The 19077-nt window shown below is 36.6% G+C and overlaps 2 protein-coding genes and 1 pseudogene across 2 annotated transcripts; all 3 read right to left on the bottom strand.

Annotated features, from left to right (window-relative positions):
* Positions 1-38: 38 nt before the first annotated feature.
* LOC106453530 (putative F-box/kelch-repeat protein At2g41360) lies at positions 39-2417 on the bottom strand. Its single transcript, XM_013895771.2, has one exon. It carries the CDS (start codon positions 2343-2345, stop codon positions 1848-1850), a length of 498 nt encoding a protein of 165 aa, XP_013751225.2. The 5' UTR covers positions 2346-2417; the 3' UTR covers positions 39-1847.
* A 9054-nt stretch (positions 2418-11471) lies between these two features.
* On the bottom strand, positions 11472-13549 carry LOC106454760 (F-box/kelch-repeat protein At2g22050-like). The gene has a single exon (XM_013896873.3). It carries the CDS (start codon positions 12745-12747, stop codon positions 11560-11562), a length of 1188 nt encoding a protein of 395 aa, XP_013752327.2. The 5' UTR covers positions 12748-13549; the 3' UTR covers positions 11472-11559.
* Positions 13550-15511: 1962 nt separating this feature from the next.
* On the bottom strand, positions 15512-17761 carry LOC106448373 (annotated as a pseudogene).
* Positions 17762-19077: the final 1316 nt, after the last annotated feature.

A 19077-nucleotide genomic window follows, 5' to 3' on the forward strand; every position in this document is an offset into this window, starting at 1 on the left:
GATCTTTATTTCGTAAATGGTCTTTGTTACTTTGTAGGAAGCAACAAGAAGCTGTCAAAGACAATACCACTGTGTGATGGATTCTGACAAATTGATGTATATCTTAATATTGACCACTTGGATTGGATTGATCTTGTAGATATCCCAATACCCTCCCTCAACCTGGCTCTGATACCATGTTAGATTCAGGTTTATTATGAGCTTTCAACTCAAAACCAATTGGCAATTAGTGGATTGGCCCTAACCCTTTATATATTACTTAATGTCCCATTGATTTTCTAATGTGGGATACATATCCCTTAATATCTTTTTTCGAAATGATTTTTCAATGTGGGATACATATCCCTTAATACCTCTTCTCGAGATGATGGCTCTTATCGGTCAGAAATCTCAGAAACTTTTTAATACAGTTATACTCGGTCGGGTAGGGTTAATATTAAATATGTATTGAACTTATTAGGATCTGGACTCTGATACCATGTTAGATTCGAGTTAATTATGGGCTTTCCAACTTAAAACCAATTGGTAATGAGTGGATTGGTCCTAACCCTTTATATATTATTTAATGTCCCATTGATTTTCCAATGTGGGATACATATCCCTTAATAGATTCCCTTCTTCATTCCACAAAACACAAGGGAGAAGAAATATAATGAAGGAAGTTGGTTTCTTCACCCAGTTTTGGCGAATGGGCAGCGGAAACCCACAAAAAAAAGGAGCTTAAATCTGATAGAAGATCCGTCCAGTGATGGTTCTTACAAGCAAGCAGCAGTTTTACAAAACATATTATTTCATTGCACAAACTTTAAAACATGTTCATTTCTTACTTTGGTTAATCCTTTCTAATTACCAAACACTTTGCTCTCAAGAACACATACTATGATCAATCAATCAGAAACAGCTAAACAATGCAGAAAACGAAACGAATATGGGACAGTAGCCGCAATACCAGACCAATCGACCGTCCCACATGTAGGCACCAAATTTACTAGATAGGCAAATTTGATATGTAAAGCAAAAAATTTACAAATAACATAAATAAAAATACAACAAAATAATACCGTAGTTGGAAAAGAACTAGGTTGAAGCAGAGTCGAGATTAGATCTCTTTCCTTAATCCTTTAAACGCCCGTAGTGTGCCGGTTTGATACGTTTAAGAATCCCAGGATACAACTGTCTATATCTTCAGTCTCACAGCACTTGAGAACCAAAGCCTGTCGAACCTATTTCTATGTTATACTCTCAGACACAAAACAAAAAGAAGTAGGAGAAAGTGGTTTTGTTTGTATTGGATGTATATCTTGAGAATGAGAAGAGCATGACCTTTATATAGAATATAAAGTCTAACGTGTGCTACTGCGAGCACTAAATGGAGATGGTGGTTTTTGATTCCTTCATAATGACTATTAAGAGGTGATTGATTTTCATATGTTACGAAAATAAATTCACAAAATCAACTTGACATTGGTCAAAGATTTAGTCAAGTAGTAATGAAGAGCCTTGGTCAAAAACGTGAGAATCATTCTCTACACCAAGAGATAATATGCTTGTATTATTTATTTAAATAATTAGCAAATGAATTTGGGCTAACAAGATTAATCTTATTTGATTAATTCCAAAACTTGATCCAGCCCAAATATCTCTTTTTATAATACACCAAAGTGTCTATAAAGTTTTTTTATAACTTTGTTATAACTTCTCCATTTTAAACACAAGAGGTTTCTTACCTCACAATTCTAATATAGATATTTTACAAATAATCTATTTTAGACTTTCATTTCTCATTCAAACGAACTTCGTTTTTGATATATGATTACACTATACCATAGTGCTCATAACAATGAATCCTACGATTCCACAATCCGGTCATTTCGACAATCAAATTGCTCGAAAAATTTACCGGAATATTGGCCATAGCCATTTGTCCAAAAAACAGTTCCAACACCACAAATCCTGTCTCCAGATCTATCGAGTGAGACCAACATACACTGAACATTCTTGGTGTAAGTATTATCAACTTCATTTTCACCCCGCAAGCCGTCCCACAAAACCACAAGCCTCCCGTCGTGTTCCGCCATGGCAGTCTCGTGTAAGACAAAAGGTAGTTGCTTCCCATCACGACCCACCAATCTTCTCCACACACTGAGCTTTGTATCGAACCACATGATCCCATTCCACCTGACGAAAGCGAAGAGAACATCATCCACCACACACACGCAATCCACCGTATCATTTAACCTATCCTTTCTTCCACCTTTCTCGAGTCTCTGGCTCACCATATGAACCATTCGTTCTCCTTCACATTCCCTCGGGTTGTACACACTTGTCTCCTCGTACTCCACCATATAAACACTACAAGAAAACAGCGGTATTCTGACGGACGATCCGACGGAAAATGAATTCCTCGGAATATACCGAGGCATTTCCGAGGCAATTCCGAGGAAATACAAAATTTTGCTTCCTCGGAATTCCGTCGGAATATTCCGACGGAATTCCGAGGAAAACACATTTCGTCGGAATATTCCGACGGAATACCGAGGAAACTAGTATTCCTCGGAAAAAACCGATGAATTCCGAGGAAATATTATAGACGTTAGAGAGCCGTTGGAGAGCCGTTGGGGGGATTTTAAAAATTCCGAGGAAATTCCGACGAACTAGCCGTTTGCATCGGAATTCCGTCGGAATTTCCTCGGACCGTCGGCAGGATTTCACCTATAAATACAAGCACCCCTCTTCCTCTTCATTCACACCATATCTTCATCCTCCCTCTCACTTTCTTTACACACGAATTTGATTCATAAAAAACATGTCTTCTTCCAATTATTTTCGTTCTTGGATCGATCGACCTCATTTGGATCCGAACACGAGATTGCTTACGGAAGAATACCAACAAGGTATAACCGAATTCATGGGGTTAGTTCACCGACAACCGGAAGCAAAAACAGGTATGTTAAGATGTCCTTGCTCTAATTGTAAAAATAAAAAAGTTATTAAAGAATGGGATGTTTGGACTCATTTATATTTGAGTGGGTTTACACGAAGTTACAAAATTTGGTATCATCATGGAGAAACTGATTATGAACTTGGTAGTACTAGCGAACCTCAGCCACCGGTTAGATTAGAAGATCCAATTAGAACGGATGTAGATTACGGTGTAGGTACTGAGCAGATGGTAAATGATCATTTTAGAGGGGAAGATTTACCCAATGCCGAAGCTAGGAGATTTTATGATATGTTGGATGCTGGAAAGCAACCATTGTACGAAGGTTGCAGAGATGGTCATTCAGCTTTATCATCTGCTACAAGATTGATGGGCATTAAGACGGATTATAATTTGGCTGAAGACTGTGTGGATGCGATTGCTGATTATGTAAAAGGTATTCTACCTGAAGATAATGTAGCTCCTGGCTCATACTACGAGGTTCAGAAACTCGTAGCTGGTCTTGGTTTATCGTATCAGGTAATAGATGTATGCAGAGACAACTGCATGATTTATTGGAGGGCGGATGAACAGCGGGTTTCATGCAAATTTTGTGGGAAGCCTCGTTATAAAGATACGAGTGGAAGAATTCCAGTACCATATAAAAGGATGTGGTATTTGCCTTTGACGGAAAGGTTGCAGAGGCTGTATCTGTCTGAACGCACAGCGCAACCAATGAGATGGCATGCGGAGCACTCAACAGATGGTGAGATCAGACATCCTTCAGATGCAAAAGCGTGGAAGCATTTCCAATCAAAGTATCCCGACTTTGCGTATGAGAGAAGAAATGTCTACCTTGGATTATGTACTGATGGTTTCAGCCCGTTTGGCAAGAGTGGAAGACAGTATTCTCTATGGCCAGTCATTCTTACACCATACAACCTACCCCCAAACTTGTGCTTGCGACGAGAGTTTTTGTTCCTCTCGATTCTCGTTCCCGGACCAGAGCATCCTAAGAGATCACTTGATGTGTTTCTTCAGCCACTAATATATGAGTTGCAACAACTATGGACTCAAGGTGCTGAAACATACGATGTTTCGTATAAAGAAAACTTTCAAATGCGGGCAGTACTAATGTGGACAATAAGTGATTTTCCAGCATATGGTATGTTATCTGGATGGACAACGCATGGAAGGCTATCATGTCCATATTGTCAAGATAACACTGATGCTTTCCAACTAAAACACGGAAGGAAAACGTGTTGGTTTGACTGTCACAGGAGATTTCTACCACCAGATCATCCATATCGTAGAAGTAGGAATTTGTTTACGAAGAACAAGAGGGTGTTTGACAGTCCACCTCCGGAAATTCGTGGGAAAGATTTGAAGACACAACTTAGAGATTTTGGTGCAGAAAGAACGCCAGACGTCGGTGGACATGAGCATTTTCCGGTAGATGGTGTTGGAAACCTACATAACTGGCACAAAAAAAGTATTTTTTGGGATCTGCCATACTGGGAGGATCATCTACTAAGGCATAATTTAGATGTCATGCATATCGAGAAGAACTTTTTTGACAACCTGATGAACACGATCCTTAATGTTCAAGGTAAAACAAAGGATAATTTGAAGTCAAGACTGGATTTAGTCGATATATGTGCTCGTTCAGAACTTCATGTTGATGAGAGTGGTAGGGCTCCTTTTCCCATATACCGACTTGATGCAGCGGGAAAGGATGCGTTCTTTGATTGGATTTCAAACGATGTGGAATTTCCAGACGGTTACGCATCTAATTTGCGTAACTGTATCGACAGAAAGGAAGGAAAGTTTACTGGCTTGAAAAGCCATGATTGCCATGTAATGATGCAGCGTCTCCTTCCGTTTGCCTTCAAGGAACTATTACCACGAAATGTTCATGAAGCAATTGCAGGGATAAGTGGTTTCTTCCGCGATTTATGCACAAGATCAGTGACTCTTGAAGGTATTGAAAATTTGAAGACTAACATAGCTGTGATTCAGTGCAACCTTGAGAAGATATTTCCTCCCTCATTTTTTGATGTTATGGAGCATCTTGTTATTCACCTGGTAAGAGAATTGGAGCTTGGTGGTCCTGTGCAGTATAGATGGATGTATCTGTATGAGCGGTATATGTTCCATTTGAAGAAGATGGTGAAAAATTTAAGTAGGGTGGAAGGGTCTATAGTCGCACAGATGATCAATGAAGAAACTTCAAACTTTGCCGAGTACTACTTTCCAGCAGAAGTTCAGACCAAAAACAGAAGACCTGCTCGGCATGATGATAGAGGCGAACGGGCAACATATCATTGGAAGGTTCCAGACATTTTCACAGACGTTGGACGACTTAGCGGAAAACCAAAAGACCGTCGACTTACTGATCAGGAGCGCAGTCATTTGCAAACATATTTACTCACCAACTGCGAAGATGTTCTTCAATATGAAAGGATTTTCATGGCAGAAAAGCGGTTAGAATATAGATACGCCACAGAGGACGAACTAGAAGAAATGAAGCAGAGAGAATTTGGTGGATGGATGTTTACCTATGTGAGTGATGGTTTGGCCAGAGGTGAAACATTTGACGATTGGATACGCGAGATGGTCGTTGGACCAAACTTTGTTGTGAAGTCATATCCGAGATTTTGTACTCGAGGATATGCATTCACAACTCAGAAGAGGAGACGTTCGAGTACGACTTACGATGCTGGTGTTTGTTCTGCATCAGGAGATGATGTATACTACGGACACATAAATGAGATTTTGGAAATCAAGTATTTGGGCATGGTTGGATTGCGCTGTACTGTTTTCTATTGTGACTGGCACGACAACACTCCAGATCGAGGTGTGAGAACAGATGCATTTGGTGTTACATCAGTAAATTCAAGACGGAAGCTGCAATATTATGATCCTTTCATTCTTGCTTCTCAGGCCGATCAGGTTTGTTATATCAAGTACCCCCGGGTAAGGAACAGAGATGATCCATGGGTTACTGTTACAAGACTCAACCCGAGAGGCCGAGTTCAGGGAAGTTCTGAGCTGGAAGACCCACTACAACCAAGCACATCCGGCAACTTAAGTGCAGCAGAAGATTTAGGTGGAGTTGGCCTTGTAGTCGATTTAACTGACTTCGGAGAAGAAGCCGCCGTTCACGAAGAGGATGAACCAGTGATTGGAGAGTTTCACCAAGATCCAGATTCAGATTCATCTGGTGATGACGACTCGGAAGAAGACTAGCCTCGACCTTTTTTTTTTTTTTTTAAAGGAAAATTTCGAGGAAATTCCGAGGACAGATAGGTTTTCCTCGGAATTTCCTCGGAATAGATCTTCTCGATTGAAAACCCCAAGTTCCTCGGAATTCTGTCGGAAAATTCCGAGGAAATTCCGAGGAACTCTTTATGTTTGTCGGAATTTCCTCGGAAAATACCGAGGAAATTCCGAGGAGATGGGGATTTGATTATAGATTCTTTTTCCTCGGAATCTCCTCGGTATATTCCGAGGAAATTCCGACGAACATAAGGATTTCCTCGGAATCTCCTCGGTATATTCCGAGGAAAATCCGAGGAACTGGGGGTTTTAAATCGAAAACAACGTTTTACGGATTGAATAACACGTATATAACCTTCATTAAGATTAAAAATCATTTATATAATATTTAAAAACATTTTTTTTGTATTTTATATGTAAAATATAAATTTATATATTTATTAAACATTTTTAAAATTTTTAAAGTATTTTTTATTTATTAAAACTTTTTTTATTAATTATTAAACTATTTATATTTTTGTGATTAAAAACTATGTTTTTAAACTATTTTTAATTTAAACTGTTTTTTTTAATTAAAATTATTAGAACTAATTTTTAAATATGTTTTTTTTTAATTTACAGGTCTAATGATGATCAGATCCGGCCTCGCCAGCGTCGTAGCCGGGGTGGTATGGGGAGCCAGTCTCGGGGTTCTTCCAGCCATGTTCAGGATTCCGTTTCGCCCCACAGCTCATACCAAACATCTCCCTCTCCATTACTCGCTCCTGCTGCTCCCTCTCCCGCTGCTGCACCCGCTCCTGGTCCCGCTGCTGCACCTGGTCCTCTGGGAGTGATGAGGGTTGCGGAGTTGGTTCGACAGCCCGGTCGTGACCATCTTCCCTATCTCACTGAGTATCCACATGGACATGGTCAAACATGGTAATTTAAACTTTTATTTTTTAAACTATTTTTAATTTTTAAACTATTTTTTTATTAATAATTTATTTTTTTTGTTAGGTTCAACCGATCCGGGAACGGGATCAGCGCATGGATCAACCGTATGATGTACTCGGCCCTCGACAGCGGACATCCGACTTTCACTCACTTCCCTGTCGAGAAGCAGCATCTGTGGTTTCAGCAGTTTGCGGTAAGTATTCTAATTTTTAAATTATATTTTTTATATTATTAAAACTATTTTTTGTAATTATTAAACTATTTTCTATATTTATTAGACATTTTAAATATTATTAAAACTTATTTTTGTAATTATTAAACTAATTTATATATTTATTAGACATTTTAAATATTATTAAAACTTATTTTTGTAATTATTAAATTATTTTTTTAATTATTAAACTATTTTTTATTTATTAAAACGACGATTTTTGTAATTTTTAAACTATTATATTTTTGTGCTTAAAAACTATTTTTAAACTATTTCAGCAAGAATTCAACTGGAATGCCGATGATACGCTCTCTATCTATCACCATTTTGTCCATAAAGTTATGGACAACTATGGGAAGCAGATGTACGAGTGGAAGAAGAAGTGGGAAGTAAACAAGGTAGTTTTTAATTTATTAACAATTTTTAATTTATTAAACTATTTTTAAAATTATTAAACTTTTTTTTTTTAAATTAAAAGGTCCCAAAGTCGATGAACGGCACGGTCTGGAAGGAGTTGTGTGCGCATTGGGATAAAGAAGAGACGAAAGAAACTTCTTCCACCAACTCCAACAACCGCAGGAGCGACCGTAAAGGAAAGGGCATCTACAAGCATAACTTGGGTGCTCAATCTATTGCCACTCTGGCGGATCGCATGGTAAGCTCAACCGCTTTTTCTTCAATTATTTAAGTTTCAGAATTTTATTTTTTTTGCATTTTCAAATCTCTAATGTTTGTCTAATTTATTTTTTTTCAAGGCGGAAGAAAATGAAGGCCACCCAGTTGATGATCTCGCCCTTATGAAAAGGGCGTATACCAACAAGAAGACCGGCCAGATTGATGATGGTCTTGTGAGGGACGTGGTCGACCTGGTCCAGACTCAGGTGTATGACGAAGTGTCTCAGCTTCAAACCGATGATGACGATTCGACGGCCTCGACCAACTTGTCTCGGGTTCGAATCAACGAAATCGTTGAATCGGTAAGTTTTTTTTTTTAAAAGTTCAATTTAATTATTTCTTGATTTTTATTTTATCATCAATTTAAATTATCTTAACTTCGTTTTATTTATATTTCAGTCGGTTCCAAAGAAAAAGGGACGTTTGGTCGGTTTGGGTCGTCGCTCCCGGTCGGCTGCTCCTTCTTCTGCACCACATGCGTATGTTGATCCAGAAGTTCTTACGGCTCAGCTGAAGGACAAGGATGATCGGATATCTGCGTTGGAGGCTCAGATGGCAGCTCAACAGGCGGGCTATGAGACCCAGAAGAGGCTGAACGAGCAGATGATGGACATGATGAAGAGGATGTACCCGAACGAGACGTTCCCGAACATTCAAGACCAGTAGTTTTTTTTTTTCCAAAAACTCTGAATGTTTTATTTAAATTTGAATATTATCTACTATGTTTTATTTTATGTTTTATTCAATTTTAATTTTAAATTTTAAAAATTTTAATTTTTTTCCAAAAAAAATAATTTTTTAAAAAAATATATTTTTTAAAAAAATAATTTTTTTCAAAATTCCGAGGGAATGGAGGTCCTCGGATAATTCCGAGGAACTTTTATCCCTCGGTAAATTCCGACGAACATTAAGTTCCTCGGAATTGTCTGAGGGAAAGGATTCCTCGGAATTTTCCGAGAAACTCAATTCCCTCGGAAAATTCCGAGGGAAGAAAGTTCCTCGGAATTTTCCGAGGAACAAATGTTCCTCGGAATTTTCCGAGGAACTTTCTTCCCTCGGAATTTTCCGATAAATATTCCGAGAAATATTTCGTCGAAACTTCCGAGGATTGGACCATCGGAATTCCTTCGGTATTTTCCGAGGAACCTTCCGACGAACATTGTGTCCTCGGAGTTTCCTCGGAATTTTGTTTCCTCGGAATTCCGTCGGAAAATTCCGACGGAATTCCGAGGAATTATGAATTTCCGAGGAGTTATTTCCGAGGACTTTTTTCGTCGGTATGTCCTCGGAATAACGTTATTCCGACGACATACCGACGATTTTTTCCCTCAGTATCCCGATGTTTTCTTGTAGTGAAAGCTTCTCCTCCACTGAGGCACCACACCGAGAGGTGATAGCTTCTTGGGACAAGGGCCAAGCATCTCAATACGATATCGTCAGGTAGTGAAGAAAGCTACGGCGGCGGAAGAGGATGTGTACTTTATTTTCCCGGTGGCTCGTCGGCGTCGTAGCTCAACGGCATCGTTGCGTTGATAGAAGATGTTCTAAACGGCATGGTGTAGCATTTTAGGCTAAAAGGAAAAGAAACGTGCTAGAAAACGGCATGATGTGCGAGAAAACAGCTGATCAAAGATGTATGCTCTTTCGACATAAAAATTAAAATCCGAACCAAAAGCCGACTAAAAATTAAGGTATTGTATTGGTTCGGATCCAGCAAATTACCGATCGGGTTTCATATTGTGATGCTTCGGATATCGGATTTGGTTTGGTTTAACCCGATAACCAAAACATAATTCAAACTAAACTAAACAAATATTTATGTACAGTAGAACATCTATAAATTAATAATGTTGGAGTTTTGAAAGTTTATTAATTTATAAAAATATTAATTCACAAAAATTTCTTTATTTAGATTTTTTATTTTAAGATATGTTTATTCTAAGATAAAAAAATATTTGATTTTATTGTATAGGCATTAATTGTTATTTTTGAAATTTGACATTTATGTTAATTTTATTATATTATTTGGTGTGTAAAAAAGTACTAAGTGCATAGAACTTAAATGTGATTTTAGATATAATGTTACTAAATCTCATCAAAAATATATTAAGTGTTAAGACAATATATAAAGATAATTTCATTGTGAATATAAAATAAATAATATAATAACATCTTCTTATTTATATAAAATATGTATACATATAAATTATTTATTTATAGTTTTAGTGGGATCATATAATTACATAGAATTTTCTATAAAAATATTATCTTATTATTTTTATCGATTTGTGTCAAATTTTGAACCAATCCAAATTGAGACCGGCAATTTTATTAATTTATAGAAATTATTAATTTATCAAGTATTGATTTATAGAGGTTCTTCTGTATACAATATGCATACCATGTGTGTTACGGGTTACAATTTTTGAGTTTTGGATTATCATCATTATTAAGTATTTTAGTGTTATAAACTTTTGAATGTTACTATTTTTTTATTTGATATGTGTTGAATACAATATAAAACTCTATAAATTAATACTCGATAAATTAACAAACACTATAAACTACTAAATTCTTGGGCCGGTATAAAAGTTTGACACTATTAGATAAAATAATAAAATAATAATATTTACAAAACTCTTAGGTATATTAGTATATATATGGTCCTATTAAAATCATGAATTAATAATTACCATACATATAAATTTTATATAAACATACACACATTTTTTTTTTATATATTTGTCTTCAAAATGAATTTCATCTCTAAATTAAATTTAGTTTTAATGAATTGCATATAAAAGTACGACTATGTCTTGTTGGAAAAAGGATAAATTTTTATGTATAGAATAGATAGAAAAGTAAATTCTATAGATTAGAGATTTAGAATTTTGGTAAAATAAATTTTTAGATTTTTCATTTTAAAGTATGAATAGGCGAATGGAAGAGTAAAAACAATGTACTCTTTTATCAGGTTATGGATGTTAAAAGATGATAGAAAATGATAATTGTAGCTCCAGCTTAATCCATGCTACTAAGTTTGCTCCTTCTCTTCCTAAAGGTTATTGGCTTTTTAATTGCTTTTTAAAACTCATCGATACTAATAAGCCATGTACGCATTTTGTAAAGTTCTTAAAAGAATTAGCTCTTTATTTCGTAAGTGGTCTTTGTAGGAATCAACAAGAAGCTGTCAAGGACAATACCACCATCTGATTCTGATGGATTCCCTTCAAAACACCTAAAGGGAGAAGAAAGAAGGAAGTAAGAGTTTACCAAGAGACAGTACGTGATGGGGTTGTTTTGTTCACCCAGTTAATTTTGGCGAATGGGCAACGGAAACACACAAACAGAATCAGCTTAAATCTGATAGAAGATCCGTCCAGTGATGGTTCCTATGGTTCTTACAAGCAAGCACAGTTTTTACAAACATATGCCTTCATTCCACAAACTTTAAAACATGTTTGTTTCCTTATTTGGTTTCACGATAAATCTTTTATAGTTTGCAAATAAATTGCTTCAAAGACACAAATACTGTGATCAGTCAATCGGAAACAGCTAAACAATGAAGAAAACGAAACAAAAATGGGACAGTAGCCACAATACCAGACCAATCGATCGTCCCACAAATCATGTCTCCAGCTCTGTCGAGTGAGACAAACATACACCGAACACTCTTGGCAACGGGGTTATGAACTTCCTTTTCAGCCAACATATACAAAACCACAAGCCTTCCCTCGTATTCCCCCATGGCATCCGCACGTAAGATAAAGGGTAGTTCCTTCCCATCACGACCAACCAATTTTCTCCACACGTAAAGCTTTGTATCAAACCACATCAACCCAGTCGGGTTAAAGAAAGCAAAGAGAACATCCTCCACCACACACACGCAACCCACCGTAACATTTTTTAACCTATCCTTTCTTCCGCCTTCCGCGAGTGTTTTGCTTACCATATGAACCATCCGTTCTCCTTCACCTTCTCTCGGATTGTACACACTTGTCCTCGTGTACTCCACCATAAAAACCTTCCCCTCCACGGAGGCACTACACCGTGAAAACTTACGCACCCTCTCCTGCCCCGCAAGCTCCCAAGTCTCCGACTCTGGATCAAAAACTTCAACTTGGACCTCTTCATGAAACCTTCCGTTGGAGAAGGAGAAGTCTCGACCTCCGATTACGTATATCTTCCCATCGATCACTCCCACAGCTGCTTTGGGCTGTTTTCGAGCCACGGTCATGCTTGGTCCCTGAGTCATGTTCCCCGATCGTGTATCAAGGATCCATAGATCCTTGGAAGGTTCTGTAGAACCACCAATGAAGAACATCTTTGACCCCACTGCCACGGTTGAAGAACCGTACTTAGGATGAGGAGGGAAAGGAGTTGGGTTCGGAACTAACCCATACTCCATCGTCCTAGCTGTAGTTGATGTTTCGTTGATAGTAAACCAGTGGAAGGATGAGTGGTTTTCGTCATCTTCATGGTCCTCTTCTTCTTCGAAACATACATGGAGGGATCTCTTCGGGAGGGTGGATCGCAAGAGGTTGAGCTCAGGAGAGCGGACAAGGGCTTTTAGGTGTTTTGAGACCCATGAGATGTTTAGGTGATAGCATCTTGGGACGCGGGCCAAGCAACTCAAAACGATATCATCAGGCAATGAAGAAAGGGAATGTGGCGGAGGAGGATGGGTAATGTGTTTTTTCGGTGGCTCTACGGCGTTGGAGTTAGACATTGTTGGGGACGTTTCAACTCAAAATGTTCCTCTTTGCATTAAGATGATGCCCTAAATAGGCATGTAGTAGCATTTTAGGGTAAAAGAAAAAACAACAAAACGGCATGTTGTGCGAGAAAACAGCAAGATGTTCATTAGTTTCAAACACGGCAGCAATCTCGTATAGACTCTTAACTTAAGGTAAACACCCTTTTCAGTGACAAAAAAAAAAGGTAAACACCCCTTTTTTTTTAGAGAGAGAAGTAAACACCTTATTTTGGGTTTAGGTTATGATTCAGATATGGACAGCATTTATAAAAATAATAATTTATATATTACGTTACTTTTGAAACCTTAATTTCAAAAATGCTAAAAGAATCAGCGTTAATCAACAAGATTCAAAAAAAAATCTGTATTTGGGATTTGTCTTACATCGTATATGGTATCTTGAAATTGACCCGTTAATTCTGGCTTTAATAAGATGCTACTTTACAAAACAAAATATCAACAAGATCTCAGATTATCAGTTTTGTTTTAGATGTGTCCGATTGGTAATTGTTGTAGCTTAAGAATTTTTGTTGTAAAAAAAAATCTGTAAATTTTTTGCTGTGGATTAAATTTTATTGCTGTAGAATTTTATGGAAAGCACTAAAAAATTGCTTTGGATATTTGGCTCTGCAGAACACTTGTACAGCTGTAGATTATTTCAAGAACTGTGGTTTCAAAAAAAAATTTAAAGCTTGATTGCTTTAAATTTGGTGCTGTAGAAATAAATAGGACTGTGAACAGCACCTACAGCAACTGTCAATCACCCCCGTAACTTCTCAATGCTGATTTTGCAGGTACGTATTAATGTAATAGATTTTGAATGAGAGGATTCAGTTTAAATTTTGGCAAAAAAAAAAAGATTTGACCAAAAAAAATTATGCTTTTTCTCCATGTGTGTAATCATCAAATTTTTTTTTTTGGCGGCAGTGTAATCATCATTTTCAATTATCTGAAACATAGTCGAAATTAAGATCCTCTACTTAATTATTTAAACCTTAGTAGTGTGTTGGTGGTACTTGGTTGAACACGTTCAAAAAATTGCACTATATCTTTGATCTCACAGTGTAATCATCAATTTCACTTATATTGATCTCACAGCACTTAGAAACCGATAGCTAGTCAAACCTAAAATTATGATATACTCTCTCAGACACAATAAAAAAGAGATAGGACATTGTGGTTTTCGTTTTTGTTGAAAATGTGTACTTATAATCAAGCCAGAGATTTCAATATAAATAAAAAGACACACCTTAGATAAGACTCTAAGAGCTTAGCAGAGAAGAAGATGTATCAAGATCAAGAACATCCCGTTGGTGCTCCTCCTCCTCAAGGTGTTTCCCAGTTTTGATTCAGTTATCTTCTTGCCGGTTGATGTAGGACAACAAATTACTCAACTCTTTTGGATATCTACGAATCCCTCCTTAATGATATTTTATTAACGCTAGCATGTGTGCTTAGACATCCCTGAAGAGAAGACTATACCAGTCTAGCATGAGCAGTGCCAGTCTTGAGAAATTTGAAGTCCAATACGAAATACACAAATGAGACCCTTAAATAATACATAAAAAAAACTCTATCGATAAAAACTCAAGTTTATAATAAAAAGTTGCAATATCCTCAAAACTATTAAAAGAATATCAGTTCTCATATATATATACTCTTGCATGTTTTTTGCAAAATTATCCATCAAATTTTCATAATCAAAGTTTTTGATCATATCTTTTTTAATCAATAACATAGCCAATTATTCTAAATAGGTCATTTTCCTTTTATTTCACTCTATTACATAACACAAAAGGATATATATGATTTAGTTGTGTTTGTATTTTAGAGATGTCCCATCACTCTCTTAATTTGTCCGACAACACATTATATACATAACACATTGATATATTAACAAATAACAACAATGAAAAATAGGCCTTAGAATTAGCCCCAAACGTTTGTATCACATGTATGGGGTCAAACCCGGGCCTGAGCATGAGTGCTAAATTTACATGAAGTTTCCACTTAGCCTTTTGAGAATCTATGAGTTTGCCTTTTTTTAGTTTGTCTTTACTAATTGACTCAAGATGTCAAGCGAAAGCCAAATAAACAAAAATCATGTAAACATAATGTTGACTAACCTAGAGGAACATGAAGAAGAAGATGAGGACTTGGTAATCCTACCTGAAATGGCAACTCAGTTCGACCGAATCAGTAGGGTCGGACCCCGACAAGCTAACCAAAACCAATATAATGGAAAGAGAAAGATGCGATAAATTACTAGAAGGCTAACAAAATATTCCGGAAGACTTGTAGGAACTCATGATCACAGAAACTCATGTGGAATTCGTCGAACTCATCTTGAACCTGACGAAAACTAGTTTGGAACCTGCAAGTAGTTCGTTGGGCAGGCTCACCGAAAAACTTACCAAAATCGCTTTAAACTCGATGTTGGCTGGTCGTCAGACTCCTAACAAATTACTACTTTGTCATAGTCAAAAAGAGAAAATTTTATGTAGATAATAGATAGAAATGTATTCGAAAGATTACCGATTTGGAATGTTGGTAAAAGAAATTTTTAGAATTTTAATTTTTGAGTTCGAATATGCCAATGGAAGAGTCAAAAATGGACTCGTTTATTGGGATGTTAAAAGCTGATAAAAATGATAAATTGTAGCTCCGACTCAAACCATGCTACTACGGTCACTTCTTTTCTCTTGGTAAAGGTTTTTGGCTTCATTTTGATTACATTTTAAATCTATAGGGGTCTAGTCTCATAACCTCTGTCTGTATTTGTAATGTTCTTAAAAGAACTAGCTCTTTATTTCGTAAATGATCTTTGTAGGAATCAAGAAGAAGCCGCCAAGGACAACACAACTATACGATTCTGATGCATTCCCTTCATCATTCCACAAAACAATCAAAAGTTGAGACTCTTGTAACTTTGTAGGAATGTTGTCATCATTGACTTGAAACTCAAGTTAAACTCCTGAATATCAATATCTTCCTCCAGGTGTGTTATCAATGATGTGAAAATCAATTTAGATTAACAGAAGATGACACCAAACTGAGGAACAAACAAGAGATCACCTATCACTTTCTTACAGTAACCCCACTAATGAGTTTTACAAACACATGCTTTCAAGAACACATAATAATAATAATATAATATACTATGAGCAATTAATTGGAAACAGCTAAACAATGCAGAAAACGAAACGAAGACGGGACTGTACCAGCAATACCAGACCAATCGACCGTCCAACAAATCCCGTCTCCAGCTCTATGCAATGAGACCATCTCACACCAAACACCCTCGGTAATGGTTGAATCCATTTCATATCTATGATACAGATACAAAACCGCTAGCTTTCCGTCGTGTTCCGCCAGGGCCTTGACAGAAAAGAATAACCGTTTCTCCCAACCACCGACCAATCTCCTCCAGACATTGCGCTTTGTGTCGAACCACATAATCCCATTCCAGTCAAAGAAAACAAAGAGAACATCCTCCACCACACACACGCAACCCACCGTAACATTTTTTAACCTATCCTTTCTTCCGCCTTCCGCCAGTGTCTTGCTTACCATATGAACCATACGTTCTCTTTAACCTTCTCGCGGGTTGTACACATCTATCTCGTTGTTCTCCACCATATACACCTTCCCCTCCACCGAGGCACTACACCGTCAGGCTTTACGTCCGTACTCCACCCCCGCAAGTTCCCATGTCTCCGACTTTGGATCAAAAACTTCAACTTCGATCTCATCATGAAACCCTCCGCCTCCGATGACGTATATCTTTCCGTCGATTACTCCCACAGCTGCATGGCGACCTACTCGAGGGACGCTCATGCTCGGTCCCTGAGTCATGTTACCAGATCGGGTATCTAGGATCCATAGATCCGTGGAAGGTTCGCCGATGAAGAAGATCTTTGACCCAACTGCTACAGTTGAAGAACGGTACTTAGGATGAGAAGGGAAGGGAGTTGGGTTCAGAACTAAGCCATGGTCCTCCGTTGTTGTGGTTGTGAGGGTAAGCCAGTGGAAGGATGAGTTGTCGTCTTCACGGAAACATACATAGAGGGAGCTCTTGTGGGGGACGGATCCTAGTCCTTTGAGCTCAGGCAGGGAGCGAACAAGGGCTCTTAGGTTTTTTGAGACACATGAGAGGTTTTGGTGATAGATTTTGGGGACGCGGGCCAAGCAACTCAAAACGATTTCTTCAGGTAATGAAAAATGCGACGGCGGTGGAGGAGGAGGAGGAAGATGGTTATTGTGTTTGGAGTTAGACATTGTTTCAACATGAGAGACTGAAAAAGTTCGGTCTTGCGTTAAGATTTAAGATGATGAAAATCAAACAAGCCCTAGACCGGCAAGATGTTCGGGGATAAACAGCATGATGTTCACTGGTTTGTAAAATTAGAAAGAAAAAAACTACGGAACTGCGAGAAGAAACGGCATGTTGTGTGATAAAACAACGTTCATTAGGGTTGGACAAAAAACTCAAATTCGAAGAATCGAACCGATCTCAATCCGAATAAATAGTACTAAATCCTAACCGGAATTGATTAAATATCTGAATTATTCAAAATTTTGGTATTTGAAGAACTGAAACTTAATCCGATCCGAACCGAAGTATTTTGTGTATCCAAAATAGATTTATATACTTATATATATTAATTATTTTTAGATTTAATATATATAAAAACATCGAGAATATATATGATACTTTTAAGTTCGCATAAATGCTTGAAAATATATACAAATAATTAAACGTAAATATCTTAAATAGTTAAAAATACTCAAAACTCCAAAAATACTAAAATAATTATTAATTCTCTATCTAAATATTTAAACCAAATCTATTTAAATTGATTATCCAAATCCGAACCAAATCCTGAAAAATCTAAACTGAACACAAAATCCCAAAAGACCTGAAAACGAACTCAAACGCCCACCCCTAATCATTATATATATATATATATATATATATATCATATATGTATCATCATAGGTTACAAAATATGTGTTATCATATAATTAATCGTATTTTATACGTACCATCAAATAAGTTTTCTTATAATTAATAATATTTTATACGTACAATCATATAAATAATCAAATATATTATATTTTAAAATTTAATGTGAAATATAAAAACCATAATTTAAGTTGGTGTTTGAAATTGGGTTTTGTATTGTATTTTTATTATATATATTGAAAACATTTTTATAATAGTTATTGAAAAATATGTTAGTAAAAATCAAATTTTGAATATATGTATATTTTTGAATTAATTTTTGATATAAATAAATTTTAAATTATTATTTTGATTTGAACATATATATCCGAGCTTTTTGCAGAATTGACCTACAACTTAAAGTCAAACACAAAACTAACCTCCTTTTTTTTGAAAATTGGTTTTGCCCTATTCACCCCATAAGTTCATATAATTTACGAAAATGCCATCAATTTTTTTTTTTTTCGAAAATGACATTTTTACTCTCTCACCCTCATCATCTTTAAGTAATTACAAGATTGCCATTGTCATCAATACCACAACCACCATGAACAACCAATTTGAAGCTCTTAATGCTCCCAAAATCGATTTACCCTTCTTCTTTTTCCATTCTTGTGAACTAAACACAACATATCTCTCACTTTCTCTCCACAATGAGCTAAAAAACCCAAGATTTTGATTCTAAAATTTTTATGGTTCATAGAGTCATAGAAGCTAACGATTCTGGGTGGGTCAGAAGCATAGAAGCTAACGATTCTAAAATCGATTTCCAGGAAGTCTATACGACTTTGTCAGAAGACTTCCAAGAAATCCAGACGACTTCCAGACGACTAACAAGTAAGTCGTCCTAGAAGTCTTCCAGATCTGAAAAACCTGCATATCAAATCCAGATCTGAAAAACCTGCATATCCAAAAACGTTCAAATGGCTTAAAAACAGAAAAAATGAGTGGAAGATTAGATAAATCTACCTTTACAGAACACACAAAAATACATATCTAAAAATAATAGATCTACCTTTAAATTAGTGGAAGATGAGTACCATCTAATTAAAAACCTGCAAAAAAGATAGATTAGTAAGAAAGTCATGAGACAAAACTGAAAAATTCATATAAAGTTTGGTGTTTTTAAGTCAAAGAGATTAGAGTGGGTTTGGAGAGTTTTAGTTTGGGAAAAAAGTAAGAACTTTATACAACAAGAAGTTACCAAATGAAGAAAAATCAAACATAAGAACTTACCAAAACGCTCAGATCTATTATGAAAGGGAGACTTCGTCAGAAGACTTCCATGAATTCCAAAC

This window comes from Brassica napus, chromosome A9 (genome assembly GCF_020379485.1).
Source record: "Brassica napus cultivar Da-Ae chromosome A9, Da-Ae, whole genome shotgun sequence".
In the NCBI taxonomy this organism is placed as follows: Eukaryota; Viridiplantae; Streptophyta; class Magnoliopsida; order Brassicales; family Brassicaceae; genus Brassica; species Brassica napus.